Source organism: Cuculus canorus, chromosome 5, assembly GCF_017976375.1.
Source record: "Cuculus canorus isolate bCucCan1 chromosome 5, bCucCan1.pri, whole genome shotgun sequence".
NCBI lineage: Eukaryota > Metazoa > Chordata > Aves > Cuculiformes > Cuculidae > Cuculus > Cuculus canorus.
In genome coordinates, this window is record NC_071405.1 from 50574947 (window position 1) to 50597036 (window position 22090).

At 46.2% G+C, this 22090-nt stretch overlaps 1 protein-coding gene across 1 annotated transcript; it reads right to left on the reverse strand.

Annotated features, from left to right (window-relative positions):
- Window positions 1-614: 614 nt before the first annotated feature.
- Window positions 615-20831, reverse strand: SPINT1 (serine peptidase inhibitor, Kunitz type 1). The gene is made up of 11 exons (XM_054068792.1): window positions 20737-20831; window positions 20104-20576; window positions 10811-10962; window positions 9167-9305; window positions 7909-8079; window positions 7179-7205; window positions 6399-6524; window positions 5405-5455; window positions 4436-4606; window positions 3662-3718; window positions 615-2514 (listed from the first exon to the last, which is right to left on the reverse strand). Exons 2-11 carry the CDS (start codon window positions 20531-20533, stop codon window positions 2318-2320), a joined length of 1521 nt encoding a protein of 506 aa, XP_053924767.1. The 5' UTR covers window positions 20534-20576; window positions 20737-20831; the 3' UTR covers window positions 615-2317.
- Window positions 20832-22090: the final 1259 nt, after the last annotated feature.

The following is a 22090-nucleotide window of genomic DNA, read 5'->3' on the forward strand; positions in this document are numbered from 1 at the left end:
AGAGTTAAACCCCACAGTGCAGAGCAGAGTGCAGGGGAAAAAGTCTTCCTGCTGTGGAGCAGCATTTGGAGGCCCAGCTGCCAGGTCAGTGACACAGGGGCAGGTTTGCCTGCTTCCCATACATATCCATTGCCCATTAGCCAAATTTACATTTAGCTAACATTTACATTGCAGTGCCTGAGCCACCATCAGCCTTGAGACACAACTAGAGCAACTCTTTGAAGAACAGTGTCTGCTTTTGGTTTCAGACCCAAACCCCAAACCAGTCTGACCAGCTGGAACCCAGTTTCAGTTACACCCTGCTTTGCTCCCTGGGTGACTTAGTGGATAATGATCTCACTCCCAGCACACCTCCTGGATAGCTGTCTCTCAAGGTATCCACATGTTGCATCCCCTCCTCGCCACCCTTCCCAAGCCATGAAACCCCTGCTGTGGCAGCAACACCTGAGCATTCTCCCCTGAACTACCACAGTCTGGGCAGATGAAAGGGTGTGAGGTAGCAGGCATGGGAACAGTATCTGCCCTCTCTGTGGGTCATTGCTTTTCAGACACCACTCCCAATTCAGATAAGACCAAAAATTCCTTTTTATTATCAGAGTGAGTGCACAAAAAAATAAATCAAGATGTTAGGTTTATTGCATCGGCCATGACAGGCTGTGGGAAAAACAAAGAGATGAAAGAAATTATATGGGACAGATCACGAAAAGCCATAGAGGAATCTGACCAGTCCCAGTGACACTGAGACAGATGCCCATGACAGGGAGAGGCATGCAGTCAGATTGCCAGCAGGCTGTGGGCAGTGGTTTCTTCCCTTCCAGCCCAGGCACTGGCCCAATGAGGCAGCTATCCCTGAGCTGGGCATGGCTGTACTAGAGCCTTCCAGAGCCAGTCTGTCCTCAGCCCTGAAAGGGTCCAAGCATTTAAACAAAAGTCTGTACATAGATTCATGCTTCTTACACACAGGAGTGCACACATGCGCGCGAACACCCCCCACCTACTCCCAATTTCCTCTCTTCACAGTAGGAGTTTTCGAAGATCAGCAGGCACTGGAATTTTGTGGATTGATGTCAAGCCCACAGCTGACAAAGTGCAGCAGGCACTTCAGAAATAGCAGCTTCTCCCCCCAATAGAATTCCTCACCTCCCAGAAGTGTAAGTCTGGACAAGAGAGATGCAGCAGTACAGATTTGGGAAGTCCCTCATTGCAAAGAACTTACAGGAGAACACAACAGGACCTTGCCGAAGTAGGGATGTCACATGCTGCCATGGGGCCAGGGATGAGCTCTAGACCTCCCAGGCTCATCTTGCACCAGGAGGGATATGCCAGCAGGAGCAAAAAAGCCCAAGGACATTAGCTGGCAGTATCTAGCCCACTACTGTGCTCTGGGAGATGTCAGGGACGGGGGTCAGGCTGTATGCTTGGAGGAGAGCACAGTAAAATCACAGCTGCAGCAAAGATCCGACTTCAAGGGAGCTGGGTCTTTCCACCCTCCTCTTTCCATCAGCAGGAAAAGTAGGGACATTTCCTTTCCTTTCAGGTGAGAATAAATAGATATTTTCTCAATGTGTTTGGGTTCAGACTGAATACTGGAAAAGCAACCAGGGCAACTCACAGAGAGAAAACGGCAGACATACTGTACATTGGAGGCTGTAACACGGCAGCCACACTGGAAAAAAAATCAAGGTGTGCTCTTCTGTTAAAAAACAAAGCCTAGTCATTAAAGCAGGCATTTCTGTTCCTTTCCATCTCAAAACCAGGAACCACTGGAGAGTGTCACAGAGCCCTTGGAACAGGTCTGGACAACTACATGAACCTCTCAGTCCTCAAGAGGCTCACCACAACCAGGAGGACTGCTGGGATGCTGGGCCACCTTGCAGAGGACTGGGGGAAACGGTTGAAAATATGAGGCTGGTGGAAGACAGTGGCACTGCAAACAAAAAATTTCTGGCTCTGGTGAGCTTGCACCATTCATCAGCATGAATGCTACACAGATCCAGTCCCAGGGTCCTTCAGTAAGTTGAGTGGAGTTATGCTCTGGGTTTGAGCAGGAAGAAAGATTCAGAGTTTCACTGGATTGTTTGAGGTTAGGAAGGGATGGACATCAATACATCAAAATCCTCCCAGATCCTCACTTTCCAGAGCAGCCATTTAGCCAAGACAATCACAAACACTAGTACTGCCAAATCATGGCTAGATCTTGGCCTGATGCTACAAATGTCTTCAAAGAGAGAGTCTTTCAGACACAGGCCCGTATCTAAAAACTCGAGAAGTTTTGGGGAGCTCCCCAGTGCTGGGCTGGAGAGAAAGTGGCTGTAAGTCAGACTGGTTTGGTAGTACTGCTGTAAAACAGATGCTCAGTGTCCTCTGTGGTGGAGAGGGTTGAATTAGTAGCAGTGGTCGGCTGACGGCGACGGCTATTCTTCTTCCTGTTCTTCAGGAAAAAATAGCCAATGATCACCAGGACCACCATGATGCAGATCCCAAGGAGCACAGCAATCACTACCTCAAATGCACCTGCAAGGGATACATGAACATATTACAAAGGCTGTTCCACAAGCTCTGATGCAGCAGGAGCAATCAGGAAGAAGGAAGAACAAAAGCCACTGCAGAAGCTGTGCTGGCAAAGAGAAGAGGTGGGCAACAGCTGGCCTGACAGAAGGCTGGTCACTGCACAAGAGGGCAAAGAAGAAAGAAGGCAGGGTATAAAGGTATGGCCAGAGTATAGCCAGTCTGCCTCTCCCAAATGACAGTTCTCCTAATTTCCCAGATGCACCACGCCCTCTAAAGGCTATTCAGGAGCTTCAGCATGCTTGGCCATTTGACACCCCGATGAATATCAAGCCCTTCTGCAACACTGGCCTTGCTTCATATGTCAACAGGGAGGCCACCAAGGGGTGGTCACAGAAAGCACCTCCTGGATGGGATAACACTGTCAGTGAGCTATGGGGGATAGGCTGAGTTTGTGGGGAAAGAGCTTGTAGCAATGCTGTGAGCACTTAGTCTTGTATAGCCAACCAGACTCCTGCATCATTGGTGGAGACAGTTAAACAAGATGCCTTCGAAAGCTGGTGTGAATTTGGAAATGAAATCAGTTTCTAGGGTTGAAGAAAGAAGTGCATAATTTCAGGAGTTCTCTGCTGAAGAAAGAGGCTTTACAGCTCTGTGGTGAAAGGACAACAGACTTAAAGTGATGTTTTTAAGAACATGTAATTCAATAGCGTTGGTGTTTTTTACAGTTGTAGAGAGGATGTATAGGGTCATCAGATCTCCCCACAGTCTAGCATCCAAGATTATTCACATACCCACTTGGGCTTTGCATCTTGCAGATGTTAGTGGTCTACATGTGAATTTGGCCCTTAGGAAGAATTTACTTGCCATTTTTTGATGTTCAACAGTGGAACATTCGTGCAAGTTGAGTGAAGAAAAATCAGGAGGCTTTGATATGAGCTACAGAGTCATAGACAGAGGAGAAATTGGATCGCAGATGCACAGTGCACAGAAGCATCTCTTGCCACTGCTAGCATCCCACAAATCCCACACTGTTCCCTCAGCTTCAGCAGGAGGGTAGGAGAGAAGGCTGTTATTTGAAAGGAAAGACAAAATATATTTCATGACAGGATAAAAGCAACAAGCAAGATCTGTAGGAAAAACTGTTACTTACTTAAAACAGCACTCTGGGACTCAAACGATTCCCATCTCCGGCCAATGACATCTGCTTCTGAATTGGGAGCAGAGAAGGAGGAAAAAGTTTTTCAAAGAAGGTTGGGAACAAGGGATAAGACAGGTTTCCGAGAAGCATTTCTGCTCTGAAGTGACTGAATGCATGCAGCATCCCTCCTGACAGCCACGGTACCGAGCTCTCAGGACAGGCTGCGGGGCACAGCATAGCTGAGGGTAGCAGTTCGGAAAAGCAGCAAGTTTGCCTCCTAACAGATATAGTTTGACAGAATTCCTCCTGTTTCAGCTCTCCACAGCAACATGAACAGAGGTCTACAGTATAAACCTTTCCCTCTTCTTTGTTTAAAACTTCTGCCTAGTATGTGTCACTGAGGATTTTCGTAATTTCTCCTCTCCCACTGGGGAGAACTGGGGCCAAGCTAGAAAGCCAGATTCTCTTTAGAGAGGCCATATCTCTAGTTAGTTTTGTCAGCCTCCCCTGTCCCTTTTTCAACATCAGCACTCAAAATGTTTTCCACCTCTGAGAAATGACAGGCTGCATGGCAGAAAGATTCTGTTGATACACACCACTCCCAATAAGCCTTTTGGTCACACTGAAGAATACTGTAAGGCATAAGCCAGAGTTTGAGAGCAGAGCTTCTTTGAGTGAAAGCTCTCAAGCCACTGCTTTTTTAGCACCACAGAATTTTATCTTTTAATCTTGAGTGATTTTCACAGTTCAATCACTAAAACTCCAGCCTTCACTATGTCTTCTTACTTGTGATGCCTGAACATGACTTCATGCACTCTTCCTCTTCTTTAAAGTTGTTGTTGTTGCCACCACAGCCCCCGTAGGTGAAGGGGTCACATTTCTCAGTGAATGGGTTATAATACCAGCGGGGGATGCTCTCGGTGCACTGTCCAGTATCTGGCAAGTCCACACAGTGACCTGGAAAAGTAAGGGAGAGGTGCTGTAGCCCAAGTGTGATCCCAGAGCAGCAACATTTTCTGCTCACAACAGAAGAGCACAAGCACCGTGGCAGAGGGAATCAATGTCCAGAGCAGTGGCTTTTGGGTCCTCACTGCCCAGTTGCCAGCTGCTCTAATTGACATTGCCAAGGTGAGCTGCCACCTGCCCATAAACCCAACTAGCAAGGAGGAAAACGAACATCAGAGTATGCAGTCATGCTAGACCTTGGATTCAATGCCCTGCAGAAACAATCCGTCCTCCTTGGGAGGTAGAAATGAACGTGCAGAGTTTGATGCACAGAAACCACAGTTTGGGTCCTCACAAGCAAGCTGCATTTCAGCTAACTTGGGATATAATCTTTTAGCCCAGTGATAGCGCCACGTCTACCCTAGTACAAACAAGGCAAAGGTATGGGATCAAGCACAGCCATATGATTACTTGTATTATGCCATTGTTGTGTCCCTCACAGTGCTGTGGTTTGCACTATTTCCAAAATAGTGCTGCAGGTTTTTTTAGAGGCTAGATACTGTGCACAACAGGAAATATGCATGAGACTTAGTTGGGTGGAAAAAGTTTAGGCAGGAGAGTGAAAGCCTGCTATATGCAACTGTCCTCAAGGTCAGAGAAAAGGCCTTTGCTCATTTTGAGTACAGGCACTACCAGATACTACACCTGTTTTGAAATTATACAGGGAAGCAGTTTCACTGTGAAACAACAGAATGAAGAAAAAAGCAAATGCTGGCAGATGTCAGCCTAGGTGCTCTGGACAGTCCGTACCTTGCTTACTTGTGACATTGATTTTCTGCAGTCTATTGAACTCACGAGCATCTGCAAGAGAAATATTTCATGTTAAAACTTCTTTCACCAGCTGAATACATACTGTCGCTGTCCATGCACACATGGGTAGACAGGGCTTTCCTGCACAATCGTTTGTTATCACAAGCCAAGGAAAGGGAGATGTAATTTGAGGTTTTTAAATATCTCAAAGCTATGAGAGGAATATGGGAAAAATAAAACGTAATAACGAGAAACTATTCCAAATACAGAGACAAAACTAAGGAAACAAACTTAAGGAAAAAAAGGAAACCCTACTTTCTTAGGGTTTTTTTTCCATCAAGAAATATGGGAAAAGTTTTAAAAAGTGTGAAAGAGCACTAGTATAGGATATAAGAGAAGGTAAGACAATGAATGAATCATACGTTTGCAACGTAAAAAGGCAGCAAAACCTTGACATATAGAGAAGAGATTATGGAAATTCTGTTCAGAGAAGGATGAGTGGGCCAGAGGAGGGATTACAGATTTGGGCAGCTCAGCAGTTTGCATTTACATTAGCATAATGTGAGGATGTTAAGGGGACTGTGACACTGTACAGACTGGGAGAAAGCTTGGTTTCATTTCCTATCTCCCATCTCTAGCAGAACAGGTAAGGTCATTCAATGAGAAAATATTGGAAGAAGGGCAAGCTCTGAAGACTTACAGACAGGTGCGGAGAAGAGAGTCAAAGACAAAATAGGAAGGAAATATCCCAGAGGGAAGATCAGCTCCTGCAGTCAGCAGAGACATGGACGGTGGCAGAAACTGCAGATATAATACAAAATAATACAAACTGCAAATATAATACTGCAGAAAGAGGTAATGCAAGGTTAGAAGACAAGAACAGATGGCACTAAAAAGCATTGTAACTTAACTGCAATGTAAGTTACTGCAACTTACATTGCAGTCATTCCTCGGCAGATAGTAAATTGTCTAAGCCAGAATTTGAAGTACTTACATTGTTCACAATACACCTCATCTGATCCATCAACACAGTCATGAGTTTCATCACACTCCAGATAGGCATCGATGCAACAGCCATCCTTGCATCTGAAGAAGGGGGACTGACAGTTCCCATTGCACACTGCAGCAGAAACAGTTCAGATAGCCAATTAAAATTCATCTTTTTTCCCTACCACACAGATACTTTGTGAAGGACTTAAAAGCTGCCGATAGGGCTGGCAAAAGAAGAAACAATGCAGACTGGTTAAGGTCTCTCTTCAGTGCCAGCCCGGACTCAATAAAAAGAATAAAAATAGTAATTTCTTGTTTAGAAAGGAAACATTACTCTGGGAACAGCCATACTTTCTCTTGAAAGAGAAGTATGCAGAAGGTAGAAGCAAGAATGAGCTACTCTGGGAGAATATGGAGACATTGCCCAAGTGTGGGGGATTAAATTAGGAAATCCAAACCAAAACCTGCACACCACGCTGCAAGAACCATTGGAGAAAAGAGGTTATTCCACGCTGCTCCAGAGGTGGTCCCAAGTGCCCAGTTCTGAGCTCCCCAGTGCACAAAAGACACTGGCATACTAGATTGAATCTAGCAGTCTCAGAAAGGGGCTCAAGCACAAGACCTAGCATGAAAGTCACATGAAAGTGAAAAGCTTAGAAAAGAAATTAGTTTCCAGTGCCTGACATTCCACACTGACTGAGTTCTAATCAAAAGCCACAGGAATGGATGTGAGACACTGAGCCTAAGCTCACAGCAACATTACACAGTGGCACAGAAGGCTTACCTGGCTGTTGTTGTCCACCAAAAGAACCTGAAGAGACAAGGGGAAAAATAAAATAAATTTACCATCAGATCATTTTGTCAGCTCAATATCAGCTTTACATTGCCTTCACATCTCGCCTAAAATGTGCATATTTTCTGGAAGCAAGCCCTGTAGAGGTCAGGGATGGGAAATATGGTTTTCTACCACCCAGAGACCCCAGGTAAGTAGTACCCATGTGAGGCAGGCCAGGGGGAGAACAGGGGAACTTTCCACTCCTAGCTAGACGACTCCCAAATGGTCTTTGTTTTCCAAGGCCTTTGCCTCCTCCTTAAGCTGTGCTCTCCAAAGGGCCTGGCAGAGGCTCAGTCCATTTCTGAGGCAGCACTAAGTCATTCTCAGACTTGGCTAAGAGTGTGCTACAGGAGACTAATTTAACTCGGGAGTGAAGCACTTCTGGCTCCCCCACAGCACCATGCCATCCTCTGAACTCAGGTTTCAGATGTGACACAAAGATTAGGTGAGGGTTTCTGCAGCCAGAGACACAGCAGGGACATTGATCAGGGGAGCAGCGCTCCAGGAGCTGGGTCAGATACGTCAGCAGTGTGAAACTAGAACTTCCCACCCATAATTAGCCTGGTCTCCTCAGCAATCTGGGTTCTAACTTGCTGTCAGCCAAGAAGCTGCAGAACCTGCCCACAGGGTCACCCCTATCTTACAAGAAAGAGGAGGCTGATTTTTGAAGCAGACTCACCTTTAACATTCTTGCAGGCAAGTTTACATTCCTCTTCCCGTAGGTAGTTATTCTTGTTTGGCTTGCAGCCCCCAAAAATGAACTCCTCACACCGCTGAAGGCTTGGGTTGTAAAACCAACGTGGAAAAGACCCCCGACACCAACCCACCTTCTTAGGTGTCAAACAATGCTCTATCAAGAAAGTAAACACAAAACGCTCTGGTTAGCTTGATTTGCCTTCACACATACAAAGGAGAAAATCTTCTAAAGGGAAGTATGTCAGCAGCGTGGAAACCTGGCTGAAAGTTTTATATGTTCTTGACTGACATGGAGAAAGTCAATAGGGAATCATGGCATATATTTTCTTAGACAGAGTCACAAAATCAATTTAGAAGGTGCCACATGCGTAAAACAATAGGAGCTGTTTCTCCACGCAGAACGCAGTTAAGCTGTGAAACTCCCTGCTGCAGAATGTTGCTGCTGTGCAAAGATTACATGAGGTAAAAACGGGACTAATTCATGGTTACTAAACAAAAAGACACCATCTTCTGCTTAAAAAAAAATGCAAGTTCTTTGGGGAATAGCCAAGCACAGCATGGATTTACTGATACAATGTCATGTTCTTATACTCTTTCTCAAGTATCAACCTCTGGACACTGTTGGATGCAGTGTACTGCATTTTGGACAGAAGATAAGCGTCATCGGACATGGCTGTTCTTATATTTTTATGGTACCTATGGTAGGAGGAAAAGTTCCCTGCTTAGCTACTCGTCAACCATTTGTACAAGAACTCCTTGCTCGTAATGCTAAATATTTCCATTGTGAAATAAAGCCATTGAAGTAAAACATATAAATAAAACCAAGGAAAATTTGAATGCCATGTAGATGGCTCCACCTATCCTGTTGCTTAATGGAATTAGGGCCTTCACATCAAAATGATGAAGTCAGTCTTTGGGTTCTCCTGTCTTACACTCTCAGCTGCACCCGAGGATTCAGCTACTCTGGCATCACCTAGCAAAGGGGAATGAATGACACGTAGATCAGATGGGGTTGTTGCAGGCCACTTGTTCTGCAAGAGGGTGCAAAAACCCTAGAACAGACCACTATGAATGCAGAGACCTTCCACTGCTGGTGAAGTGCAGGCTTTTACTAGGAAAAGTTGAAATGTAAGTCTTGTCTTTTGATTGTGCCCTTTTCCCATCTATTCCTCTGAGAAGATTACCAGCAATGCCAGAGCAGCACCCAGGCTTGGGGACTCCAGCTAGACTCAGGGACTTACCTTCTGTCTGTTCAGAATTTAACACCGTGATGGTGATGTTGGTGAAGTCTTGCTGTTGTGCAGTGTCCGTGACAGTAAGCTGGAAGACGTAAGTCCCCGCCTGGAGGTTGGAGATTTCTACCTGATCTTTTTCATGGTTCTGAGAATGCAAAAGAAAGGCTTATTGCAAAAGTAAGTACCTCTAATGAGAAAGAGACTGAAGCTACACAAGGCCTATGTTCCTGCATTATGAAAAAAGGAGCTTGTCTGGAAACCCCAAGCAGATGTCTGGTATTAATGGTAATATACAATCCCCATAAATCCATGAGCCAGCACCCAGCTGGAATAGCAGAGAGAAGGAGTATCACAAGCATAATTAGATATTTCATAGTTTTAGACACTGTGAAGGCACAAGGGGAAAAAAAATCTTTGGAGAAGACTGAAACACCTGCAGCTATCATTTTAGTTTTTTAAAAGTAAAACCCAATACGAATCATTTACTTAGTACACAGAGAATAAGGAAAGTTAATTTAGGAAATATATACTCTTTAATTTTGAATATGACAAGTATATTAAGTTCTAGAGATGGAAATGAGTGCCTATTTCTTTGCCTGCTGAGAGGTTTCTGAAAGAGAGTGAATTATTTTGTCAAAATAGAAAGCTTTGATATTATTGACACAAGCTTTTTCCCTATATTTGCTAGCAATAATGGGCCTCCATTTCCACGCTATCTGCCTTTCTTCATGAGGTTTCAAGAGAACAGTGTTGCTATAAATCATCTTAATGTACGTAACTATGTATAACTATGTATTTAATTATGTATAGCATAATACTAGAGGACTCTCTTTTCCCTGCCCATGAAGGTTGCTTTGGTAGCATCAGTGGGAAGGCAAAAGGAAAGAAGCACTTCCAGATTTCCACAGCCCCCTCAGCACCTTAGAGCTACTCTTTGCTGGTCTTCAAAAGCAGCTGCAGGCCTGATGCACTCATTCCCTAATTTTTAAAAGAAATTCCACAAGAGCTCCATATGAGCTCTAAAGCTTTCCAGAGCATTTTGCAGATGTTTATCCGTAATCATGTTCTGTTCTAAAGCTATAACCCACATGTAACATCTAAACGATAGGCAGTGTTCAAACTTCAGAGATCTCACAGCCAGTAAGGAGACATGACTTCTCCTCCAGCTGAGACAAAATAGGAGGAGGAACCTTTAAAGAGAAGCAAAGTCCAGGGAAAGCCCCAGGAGAACAGAAGCAGAGTCTTCAACTGGGCAGTTCAGAGCCAGAGGAGAAGCATCATAGTGGAGCAGAAGGGCAGGCCCCTCAAACTACAGAAGCTTGTGAACAGAGGCAGCTCTTATACTGGGGCTGCTGCCCTTTCGGGTGCTTCCATGCAGGCAGATCAGGCATTGCTCAGGAAGATGAGATGGTGTCCTAGAACAGGGAGCCTGAGATCTGATGAGGCCAAGAAATACCACGTCCCAGTAGTGTGTGAGAAGGTGGGGCAATTGCAAAGAGTGCCCCACAGTTTGTGGGAATAGGCTTATGGGTAGACTGACTTGAGGAGGGAAGGACAAGGTGACCTCTAAGTCAGTGGCTGTGAATGGCCAACCCAGTGCAGACCACAGGTGACACTGAGCAAGCTGCTTCCTTTCCTGCAGCTCCCTACCTTCATCTCCACAGAGGGGTTGCCGAGGACCTGTTTCCATTCATATCTGACTATGCTTCGGTCATCCGTGCTCTCTATGCCTCTCAGCACCACTGGTTCCCCTGGCTGTACCCTCATGTCCATGCCAGTGCGGGCTATCGGAGGACGGTCATCTGCAGAATAAAGGCAGAGCAAGGCTTGGGTAAGAGGCTGAAGGATCCAGTCCTCATTTCCATTACAGAGGAGGGAATTTTTCCAGTTTAAATCAATACAGACTTCAACCACTGAAAGGAAAACACTTTTATACAGCTATGCTTCTCGCAGTCTGAGCAAGCAGCAGGCAATCAATACCATTATTAATGACCTCACTAATTTAGTAACTCCGCAACCCGCTCTGGCAGTGCCTTTGAGCTGGTTGGCTCCCTGGTCAATTCTGCCCACAGAAACCACCACCAGAGAGTGTCCCTGTGGCTACAGCCATTGTCCTTCCGACCATCAGACCACATCCTCACAAAGCAGCACAGATCCATCTCCACCCTGTACTTGAGACGATGACCTGATGTGGGTGTTGAAGAATGTGGAACTGACTGTCATCATTCCTACCTCCATCTCTAAGCACTACATTAGTGTACTTAACCAGAGCACGCAGGATTTGGATGGGAAATACCCCTCTTCAACCTCATCCTCCACCCCAATCTCTGCAGGCATGCCTTAAAAAAAAAAAAACACAAAACACACAAATGCCATTCACCAGATCATTATTTTTGTGTCATTTTGCTGATTAGCTTACTAGCAGCCTCCACAAGCCATCGAACACTCTTCCAGGCTATATGTGTACAAGACAAAACCTGATCCCTGCCCATGCAATGAGTCGGCAATGCGCGCTCGCAGCCCAGAAGGCCTGGGCTGCATTAAAAGAAGTGTGGCCAGCAGGTCGAGGGAAGTGACTTCTGCCCCTCTATTCCTCTCTTGTGAGACCTCATCTGGAATACTGTGTCTGGTTCTGGAATCCTCAATGTAAGAAGGATATGGAACTGTTGGAACGGGTCCAGAGGAGGGCTACAAAGATGATCGGAGGGCTGGAGCACCTTCCCTAGAGGACAGGCTGAGAGAGTTGGGCTTGTTCAGCCTGGAGAAGAGAAGGCTCAGAGGAGATCTTCCAGTACCTGAAGGGGGCTACAGGAAAGCTGGAGAGGGGTTATTTGTAAAGGCTTGTGGGGATAGGACCAGGGGGAATGGGTATAAATTGGAGAGGGGCAGATTTGGACTGGACATTAGGAAGAATTTCTTCACCATGAGAGTGGTGAGACACTGGAACAGGTTGCCCAGAGAGGTTGTGGATGCCCCATCCCTGGAAGTGTTCAAGGCCAGGTTGGATGGGGGCCTTGGGCAGCCTGATCTAGTGGGATGTCCCTGCCCATGGCAGGGGGGTTGAACTAGATGATCTTTAAGGTCCATTCCAACCCTAACTATACTATGATACTATACCAGCAAGAACAGCCTATACAATGACATCGTTGAGCCTGACTCAACTCCTTTTGGCCTGAACGTCTCTGATCCCAAGCTTCCTGCACAGCTCAGTCCATAAAACTCCACCTAGTAGCACTTGTATCGAGTCCAAGGCTTGATGTTCAAGTTCAACCTGAGTCTTTTGTAAAGGTATTGATTGTCATTTATAAGCTACATATAAATCACTGTACCATTACACCGTTATATGGACTGTGACTAGAGGATTACTACCCAAAACCCTTGGAAAACTATTCCATCGACTAATTACTTTCACTGTTTTAGACTTGCTTCTAATTTCCCATTTGAGTGTTTCTGAATTCAGGTACCAGCTCTTGCTAGAGCCTGCTAGAGGGACCTTAATATAAGGCATATATAAAATCAAACCTGACATTCCAAACAAACTACTTTTTAATTCTTTCATCATAAATTCAGTAGGACAGAAAGCTTTTTAACATATATTCCAGATCACTTGCTACACATCTACCCACAATCTTCCATGGTTTACCAAATGAAGACACATTCATTCTATCCTGATCTTACAAATGCTGCTGTGACCAGAAAGTCACAGTGGAAACAAACCTTCCTTTGTTCAAGCAATGTGCTCACCCTGTTCAGTTGTAGAATCAGGGAGTGTATGCACATACCAGCCCTCTGAGGATCCTCTGCAGCTGGCTCCCGAGCTGCAGCCCTGCAGCTTACCTCCATCATCGCTGGGCATTTTTACTGTATGAGAAGAGGTCAGCCACTTCTAGCTTGTGCAGCTGCAGAGCTTCTGGTTACATTTATCACACCAGTCTGTGTGCTCTCCGTGGTCTGGCACTGGTTTGATCTTATATTCCATCTTTACATGCAAATATTGGGTGGGAACAGTATGGGATTAAGCTTATATTATTGAGCTTGATCCAGCTACTGAAATAGGCAGAGGATACCCAGCTGGACTGAAAGAGGCCAAGAAGACATCACCTGCATCACAAACAGAGATGAACACCAGGTGAGGCATACCTCCCTATTGCTCCTTCTTCAGGGTTGCATCCCAGAGTGATGGGACCTGTCTCAGGCACAAAGACTACTGAAAGACACCAAGCAGGGCCAAGAGACCTTGGCATTCCTTGGTTCTGAGGAGGGCCAGCAGAACAAATAAATGGAGTTTTGCTTTATTTTCAAGTGGTTTTGCCACGAGAACATTCATAGGCAAAAGCAAGGACTGGAACTGCCAACACTTTCCAAACCAAAGAGGGAAAAACAACTCTACAACCACCGAATACGCAGCACTACAGCCTCTAGAAAGGGGTCACATTCCTGCCAATCTCCCCAGGTAAATGCAGCCTGCTCCTTGTCACCGTCCCGCCAGCCTGAGCATAGCAAGTGGATGTGATTGTAGAAGGGAAAGGCCAGTTCTTCGGCACCACAGAGGCAGGTCACTATCTCACAACTTCAAATCACATATTCCCTTGTCATTTTTAAGAACATACACTTAAAAATAAAAACCTGCAGGCCACAGGTCAGTTTAGTTACTTTGGGTGATGGACTGCACGGTGAAGTAAAAGATTGGTTCTGATCAACGGATCAGCAACTTCTCCAGATCCCATCTCTGATTGGCCAAATTCCCGCACATGCCTCACCTCCAGAAAAAAAGTCAGAGTATTTGTTTATGCATGATGACTGCCAAGGAGGAACTACTGCTAGAAATGAAAGACTTCCCTTTTCTCCTTACGACATCTGAAAGGTCAGAGGCTTTGGAGCATCTCTGCTATACTGCCTATATGAAGCCTTCAGCAGCAACATGGCTGTTCTCCATTCGAGCTTCACAACCAAGTGCTGACTGAGCCAGAGTGACTATTAACAAAGTCACTGCTTGTAGAAGGGAGATTCTCCATTTGGTTTGTTTTGCTCTGAAAGTCTACTTGAAAAATGAAAGTTACCTTTGCTACAATGCTCTTTTGACATGGAAAGCTTCTGCTGTAAAACTCTGTATTTAACAGGGAGATTAAGGCTTTATGATGCTGTTCTGTGTCATGCTCTTTACTGGGGAACACATGCTCTTGGAGTCACATCATTAAGTGACAACTTCTGCCTCCATTTATAAAATACATCAGAAGGTGAAATATCTTTTCTTTACGAACCCAGAGAAAAGCTTGATAGAGTAAATCCAAAATGCTTAAAAACAAATTTATATGGCTCACAGTGTATTCACGCCTAAATCCCTGGTTTTTGGTTTATTAAAAGTTTCATCTAGTTTTAAGGCTTATGCAGTCAGTGGTTTGTCTGGTTTCACCTCTAAGAATGACTAAACTCGAACAAAATTTGATGTCAGAATAGCAATCTAAAAGATAGTAAATTCCTACAAGGATTGCAAAAGTAAGCATCTAGGTGAGGGGAGAGATCCCACTAGGGACCTTGGTGTCTGAACATGTGGACACCAGTGAAATCCCACGGCAGAAAGTACTTGTAAAGCTCCCAGTTTGGGGATTTCTCTTTTGGAGCTCAGATATCAGCTCTTGCCCTCGAGGCACAAATTCACAGAAAACCAGATTGCCTCCATTCCAGCGCTCATGCAGATACACCTGCGTAACTGAGACTGTAAAGCAGTGCTTGAAAATACTTGCTTGAATGTGCTTGAATGATTTGAGGTTGCCACTAGAAAGAGCTAGAAAGCTTTCTCACAGTCACCGAGGGTCTCCAATAGTCCGCTGTTGCACGAGCAGCTAACAAACAAGATGAGCGTGGCTAATGCTGGGGACACTGAGGCACTGTGAAGGGAAGGACCCTTCAACAAAAGTCACTGCTCAAAGCCACTGGACAGGCCAGTAGCAGAGCCAGCAGCAGAAATGAGGCCATCCAAATTCCACTGTCCATGAAATGCATGACCATGGAGATTTTCAGCATCAGAAGCCAGCTGAGCCAGCCTGCTGCCCAAGCAGATGGGCAGAGGTGGGCACCAGCACAAGTCTCCTCCCAAATGCTAAAGCTCTGCTTTTATGTTGCTTCCATAGAAATAATTCAAAAGTGGACAGCTTTCAGGGAGGGTTCATTCAAATCTCTTTCATTGACACTACACAAACTCTGCATTTTGATAGGCAAAGTTATTGAAGGACACTGCTTCTGCCACAGTATTAATTTGCCTGGGGAGCACGAGAGGGAGAAGGGAATAAGACAATGCAACATAGTGCTTAGAGAAAGAGAAATACCAGCTCTTTCTGTAGATATTCATCCTGACTGGGCAGTGAATACAGTCACAATAAAGCCATATAGTTTTCCGACAACTTACACAGAGCCAAGCAGCTCTCAGCATTAATCTCTAGGGGTCTCTACAATGGCTTGTAAGAGATGCACACAGCATGCACACAGCAGGTAAACTTAACCTCCCTAAAACAATAGAGCACAACTCAAAGGATTATATTCTCTGAAAAATGCAATTTGCTGCTGTCACCAGGCTCCATCCATGCTTCCTTGGGGTGTGGGAAACCAGTCCGATCTGCTTTAGCCAGCAGAGGGAAAGAGTCTCCTGCAGGTCTTTGTGCTATTTTAATAAAGATAGGTTTATCACTTCAGTCTTATTAGCTCCAGAGCCAGGAGGAGGCAGCTGCAACATGTAGCACTTCAGTAAATTCTGCATGACTAACAGCAGTTTCACAGTGAGTGGAACTGAGCAGGGAGCTGGACCAGCTGGTCTCCAAGGGCCCTTCCAGTAAATCCGAGACTGAATCTGTGAAGTGGGAAATGAATGTGCAATTCCCCCTCTCCCGGCCTGAGCTGGGCACTGGAGGATGAGCAGCTGGCTCAGGGCTGAGCATCTGCCAAGGGGATGCCAGTGACTGGACCTGTCTCAGCCCCAGACGGGATCCCAGCACTGTTCATTTCAGTTGTAGTGTGCCTGCAGAACAGAAACCAGTGCAGGACCAAAAGCTTGAAGATGGACGAGCTTCAGATTTTGGGAGGTCTCCTTTTTGAATATACTACTGAACTTTTAACCCACAAATCTTTTTGATGATAAGGCAACAGCAGACACATCCTGAACCCTGTGGGTTCCATAGTGCTTCCCATCTTCCACTCACAAGCCCTGAATTCAACAGGAGGAGGAGAGTGTCACCAAGCATTTCACAACCACCACAAAACATTCAGTTCAAGAAACGGACAAAGGTTCAGGGAGGTTATTTTCCAGTTTCACACCCATAACTGGTTTGCCTAGACCAGAATAAGCTCAAGGTAGTTACTTAAACACTGGGCTCCATTATTACCAATAAAGTGCATGGTGAGCCTGCCCCTCCCAAATGAGCCAAGCAGAAAACTCGCACCAAAGTTCAAGCTGAGGAATCATTTAAGAGGATAGTGCTTTTTAACAACAACATCAGAGACTTTGCGCTGTGTGTTAGCTGAAACAGGCAGGAGGCAGAACCAAGCTATTGTCACCAGTTTTTACAGGCCTCAGAAGCTCTTGCTCCCCAAAATACTGAAAATACACTCCAGTGATCTGCAGAAGCTGGCTTTCAATTGTATTGTTGCCTCTATCTACAGGTTTTTCTAAAGTCCTAACACCATGAGATTGGCTGCAGTAGGTTAGATGAAGGGTGCCTCTGTCCCTGTTTTCAGTTTCCAAGTCTCACTGTGGATGCTTGAGCAAGAGCAAGGATGTGCAAGCACCCACAATGCTTCCTCTCATAATTTTCTCCCAGATTTCAGCTATTTCCATCAGGCTCAGGAAACACTCCCAGATTAAATTTGTCTGTTCAGCAGCCCCCAGCTGTGCTCTCTCTTTCAAGTGTTATCTAGTTATCTAGTCTCCTCCTGAACAGATATAAACCTCTTAATTCAATAGGTCTGCTCCCAGAAACAGTACTGAGCATGTTGCAGTAAACGGCTTTTTTGTTCAATGTCACTCATTGGGACTGCTAAATATATCTTTCACTACTCATTAGAAAACAACATGTTTTTAATCTTCATTATTGCAGAGGGCATCTGGAGACTGACACATGGGCATACCCTAAAGGCTCCTAGGACAGCTGAGAGCAGCACATAAAGGAAAGGGATGGTTGATAAAGCAGCACATAAACTTCCCGCAGACCTTTAGAGGGAGTCTTGGGGGTTGACAATAACACAGGCTCTAGAGCAGTCACAATGCTTCACATTTTAACAGTGATACAGCACAAGAGTGGGAAGACTAGACAGCTTTATCTCCACTGCAAAACCTAGGCTAAGACTTTTTGTTTATAAACATCCGGGAGGAAAACCTGAAGTGCTAAAATCAGCTTCCTTAACACTTGGTTCACCTGTCTCTTCAGGTCTGCAAAGGTCTGGAAGCAAAAATTCTGCAGAGCTTCCTTTAACTTCCAGGTGGACAGGTTCAGTGCCCATTGGCTCCTTAATTTGGCCTCCTGCACCTGTACCTTCACACTCTTCCTCGTTCCCCCTTGGTGGAAGACAGGCCCATTTCTCCTACATGGACCCACTTCCAGCATCATATCTGGAGGAGCTTGGTGTTTTGTTTTGCATCTTTGTGTTTAGATCTGAACCAAAAATCAAGACTGCGTTTTCAAGCATCTCATCATCTGCTGTGGGGAGGAGGGCTCATATGGTCCGATTTAGTTCTTGTTATTATTTGCTAGAATAGTAAAATAACTCCTTTTCTTTTCTAGAATAGTAAAATAATTCCTTTTTTCAGCTCCAGATTAACAAATAGCTATAGCTCTTTGTCTCTTTTTCTGCCAGCCCTCCAATGCCATTCAAGGTGATTCATTAAACTTTTGGTATCAGTCAAAGATAATGCCTAAAAATTTCAGGAGAGGGGGGAAATGTGTTTCCCATCAAAGCACAGCATGAACATTACAGCCTGATCCAAACACAAACTAGCAAGCTTCCCAGTGTCTGTTGCTACAGCTGGAGACCTGCTTGGCACCCAGCACCTTTCAAAAGGGCAAACATAGGGTGTAGAAGGGACTGAGCCCTTCCAACACTCGCAGCAGTAACATGGTGCAAATCCCACTTGAGTGCCAAGGGGCATGTGTGCCTCAGCAGGCTCTTGGCAGAGTATCTCTAACAGCATTTCTGGCATGTTTTTAACTTCTCACTGGTAACCCCTCCGGGGTCTTCCTGCTCCACTGCATCCATCCCAGCATCTGTAAAAGTAGCATTAGGAATGGTCAGTAAGGCAGCACCTCAGTGGCTTGGGTTCTCCAGCTAGTTGCCATGGAGTGGAGAACACAACACTGCTGGTGGCACAGAGAGTTCAGTGACCCAAGGACACTTTCTAGAGACCTGCATACATGTGATGCTGCCCAGGGAGCTGGGGGGATTGCAGTCTCCTTGCATGAGGCACTGGTTCCACAGAGGTGAAGAGACTGAATTGCTCAACAGCATAATGTATTTTAATCTAATCTTGTGAAATCAGGATAAACTGGAAATGATGCATTTCCTTTTCCTCCTAAAACAAAGTATATAGGAGTTCAGACTGCTGCCAGCGTGCTACCTCCAGTCCTGGAGATCTGGGCTTCAGTTCCTCACTAACAGCAGCTCATGTGGAAAGCATTTTGAGCCTGGAATGGAGATGCAGGATAACTACTGCCACAGTTAGATATTTGCCAGAAGGCCCAAAAATGGGGTGGGAAGCCACCAGCAGGGACAGAGGACAGAAGAACCACTTCTACCACATCACTGCTCAAACCAGTGATGCACAATGGCTGCTCCAGAGAAGCCATGCCCTCCCCCCCACAACTTAAGATGGATAAAAGTGGTCAGTGTGGGGTTTGGTGTCATTTCACATTTCCAGCACCTACAAGCCGCATAGAAGATCAAAGACCTAGTCAGTTCACGTGGTCCACCATGTGCCCACCTGGCTGCTCCCCATGTCATCTTCACAGATCCTTTCCATCCCTGTTGTGGATGGGCTGAGAGAGGGACGTAAGGAGGATTACCCCTACAGATAGCCCCTACCAGCCCTGCCTATGCATCAACGTATAATAAATCCGTTACGGTTGCCAAAGATCCAACCAGGCCAGTGATGTCCCAGCCTCATTAGGCTTCCTTCAAAACACAGAAGAGAGCAAAATGAGGAATTGCCATGTTTTCAGTGTTTCTGAACATACTACATTTCTTTGCAGGTGGCAGAGCATGTAGCAAGCGGCCAGCTCTAGATTAGTTTGTTTTCCACCTCGTTTTCTGAGGCCAGGTGCAATCTTTCTGAGCAGGGAACCAGGGAGTGGGGAAGATAAGCCTGCCTCCAAAGGGGGAGTTTTCCGATCAGCCCCTCCAGCTGCTGCCTATTCCTTCCCCAGCAGCAAGGAGCAGTCCCAACAAGCAGAATGATGCCGAGGCACCTCACAATCCAGGATGGTGCTCACAAGATTCAGGTTGTGGCAAAATGAAAGGTAAGTGGATTGCGTCCTGCCTCCAGCCCCTGAGCAATTAAGAGATTAATGCAGCCCTTTAAAATGCGATGATGTGTAGATTTTTTTAGAGGATTTCACTTTCCAACCTCAAAGGCCTGAGGGGAAGGGAGAAGAAAAACAGTACCTTTTTCTCTATATTGTCCAGTATCAAAACCAGCCTGCATTTGGTAAACACTTGCTCCAACCACTTCAGATAGGTTAAAGAATGAATCCCTCTCCATCTGAGGGATAGGTTTTTACATGAGTTCAAGGTTAGGGAAAACCTCCGCGGTGAAGGTGCGTACAGAAACCCCATTTTTAAGGCAGCTTTATCCCCACCATTTGGCAGCAGAGCCGCACAAATAACAGCTGGAGGAGCTGGCACCACTCGCCATTAGCGCTCTTCCAGCCCCAATTTACACAGATCCATTAGGGCCACCTTACCACTAGATCCACGATCCTGCATTGCCAGGTAGGAATCGTACACGTCCTTCCTCAAGAAGTTGCGAAAACCAACTTTCCTGGCAAACCTGCAGACAAAAGCCTGCTCATAGACGCAGTTGAGGAGAAAGCAGCCCTGGATGTGGTCTTCCTCCTTGCCTGGGACCTGCTCCACAAGAGCCAGGTTACAAGCGGAGTCCTTACAGCAGGCTCTCATGCAGTCCCTGCTTCGACGGACCATGGGGGACGACAAAAAGGTGGCTCCGTTCTGGACGGAGGCGTCCGTATCCAGCACCCGATCCGGCATCCCTGCCATGAAGTTCTCCAGGCACGTTTCACCGAAGGGTTTTTCCTCCTGCCCTTTACCGAAGTCCACCACCAGCACCAAGCAGACACAGAGCACAAACCACGGACCCGGGCTCCCGCTGGCCATTCTGGCGCCCCGCTCCTCACCACCTTGAGACTTTAATCCTTTCCTGAAGGAAGGGAGAAGGCAGATGAAGGTAAGGGGGACGGTGTCCTGCTACGCTGCGGGTCCCCTTGGAAGGGGCCAATGTGTCCCCCTATCCTCCAGCTTCTCCCCAGGTATGCGTTCTCAGGGGAAACCGACGCTGGGAGCGGGATGTCCCCCCTTACCGCCCCTCTTCTTCACCCCTCAGGTGTGCCTCCAGCTGCGTCCAGCGGAGACAAAGGCACGGAGAGTGCAGGAAATGAAAAACCAGCTCCCCCGGGAGAGGGGGGTGAGAGGGAGGGAGGGAACCAAGTCACTCCCCTGCGTGCTGGATTGCGTAAGAGAAAGGGGAGGAGAAGCCGCCCGATACCATCTCCCATTCCTCTGGCAAAGGGAACAAGCGCTCTCAGGGCGGTTCTCTTGCTCATACAGGTGCAAGGGCACTCACACCGGATGAGCATCCCACCAGCCAGGTGCTGGCTGCATCCCCGTGCTTAGGATGCTTCGGAGGAGCCAGGGAGCATGTGGTCCGTGTTCCCCGGCAGTAGTCCTCATGCTCCGGTGTGTGGCACAGAGCAAAATTACACCAGGTCTTCCTAACCAGAATGAGTCAACTTTGCAGACACATCTACGGTGTCCACTGCCGTTGCTGCTGCAAGAGGTTTCATGCTGAGTGCAGGCATCTTTAAGGTCCCTTCCAACCCAAACTATTCTATGATTCTATGAACTAGGAGGACATGTCCCTGCCCACCACAGGGGGGTTGGAATTGGATGATCTTTAAGGTCCCTTCCAACCCAAACTATTCTATGATCTCAAAATCATGAATTCTCTGCTCTTAATGATATAAAAATCCTTTTGAATGAAAGCACTTGGAAGCATGCCCAGAGGCTGCTTACATGGTGAGAACCCCACCACCACGGCAGTAAAAACTTTTCGTAATCACCCCTCACTGATGAGCAACACTTCACTTCTCCCCACAGTCTCATATAGATGGGTTGCAGTCCATCTGTAGTGCTTTTGCCTCACAGGACGGTGCCACTGGAACACAAAGGCTGCCTGCCGTAACTCCCACATATTTTTTCTCCCTTCCTGCTTCTATTTGCAGATCCATGATTGAATTCCTCTGTTCAACAGATACACCAGTGTCATCCACCCCCTCTGTCTGTAAACAGTCCTAAAGCCCCTGGGTAAACTCTTCTTATCCCTTTGCCGTAGATCTTGGGGAAAGCAGGGAGTGCTTGTAATTTGCTTGGACATTATTTGTAATGAAATATTGCATCACTTCAAGCAACAGGAGTAAATGTGGGATGGTATTAAGTGGCATATCTTTGAAAAGAGATGATGAGCAGCAGCTGTGTATCAAACAGCAGCTGGCTTTGCAGTTTTGGGGACCATGCTGGTGTCCAGTGTTTCAATTCTTGCTGCTTCTTTCAGTACCTCCAGCCTCGTGTATTCTCAGAGGATTTATTAAGTCCTTAAGAGACACATTTCACTTTCCTGGCTGTCAGAGACAAATGCTGTGGGAATGTAATAGTGTG

Excerpts from the sequence above, each read along its gene's own strand:
- SPINT1 (XM_054068792.1), bottom strand. The coding sequence starts at position 20,533 with ATGGCCAGCGGGAGCCCGGGTCCGTGGTTTGTGCTCTGTGTCTGCTTG. Across the intron at positions 5,456-6,398 it reads TGAGGTGTATTGTGAACAAT|ATGCTCGTGAGTTCAATAGA; the intron begins GTAAGTACTTCA and ends TTTCTCTTGCAG. Across the intron at positions 2,515-3,661 it reads GTCCCAGAGTGCTGTTTTAA|GTGCATTTGAGGTAGTGATT; the intron begins GTAAGTAACAGT and ends TATCCCTTGCAG.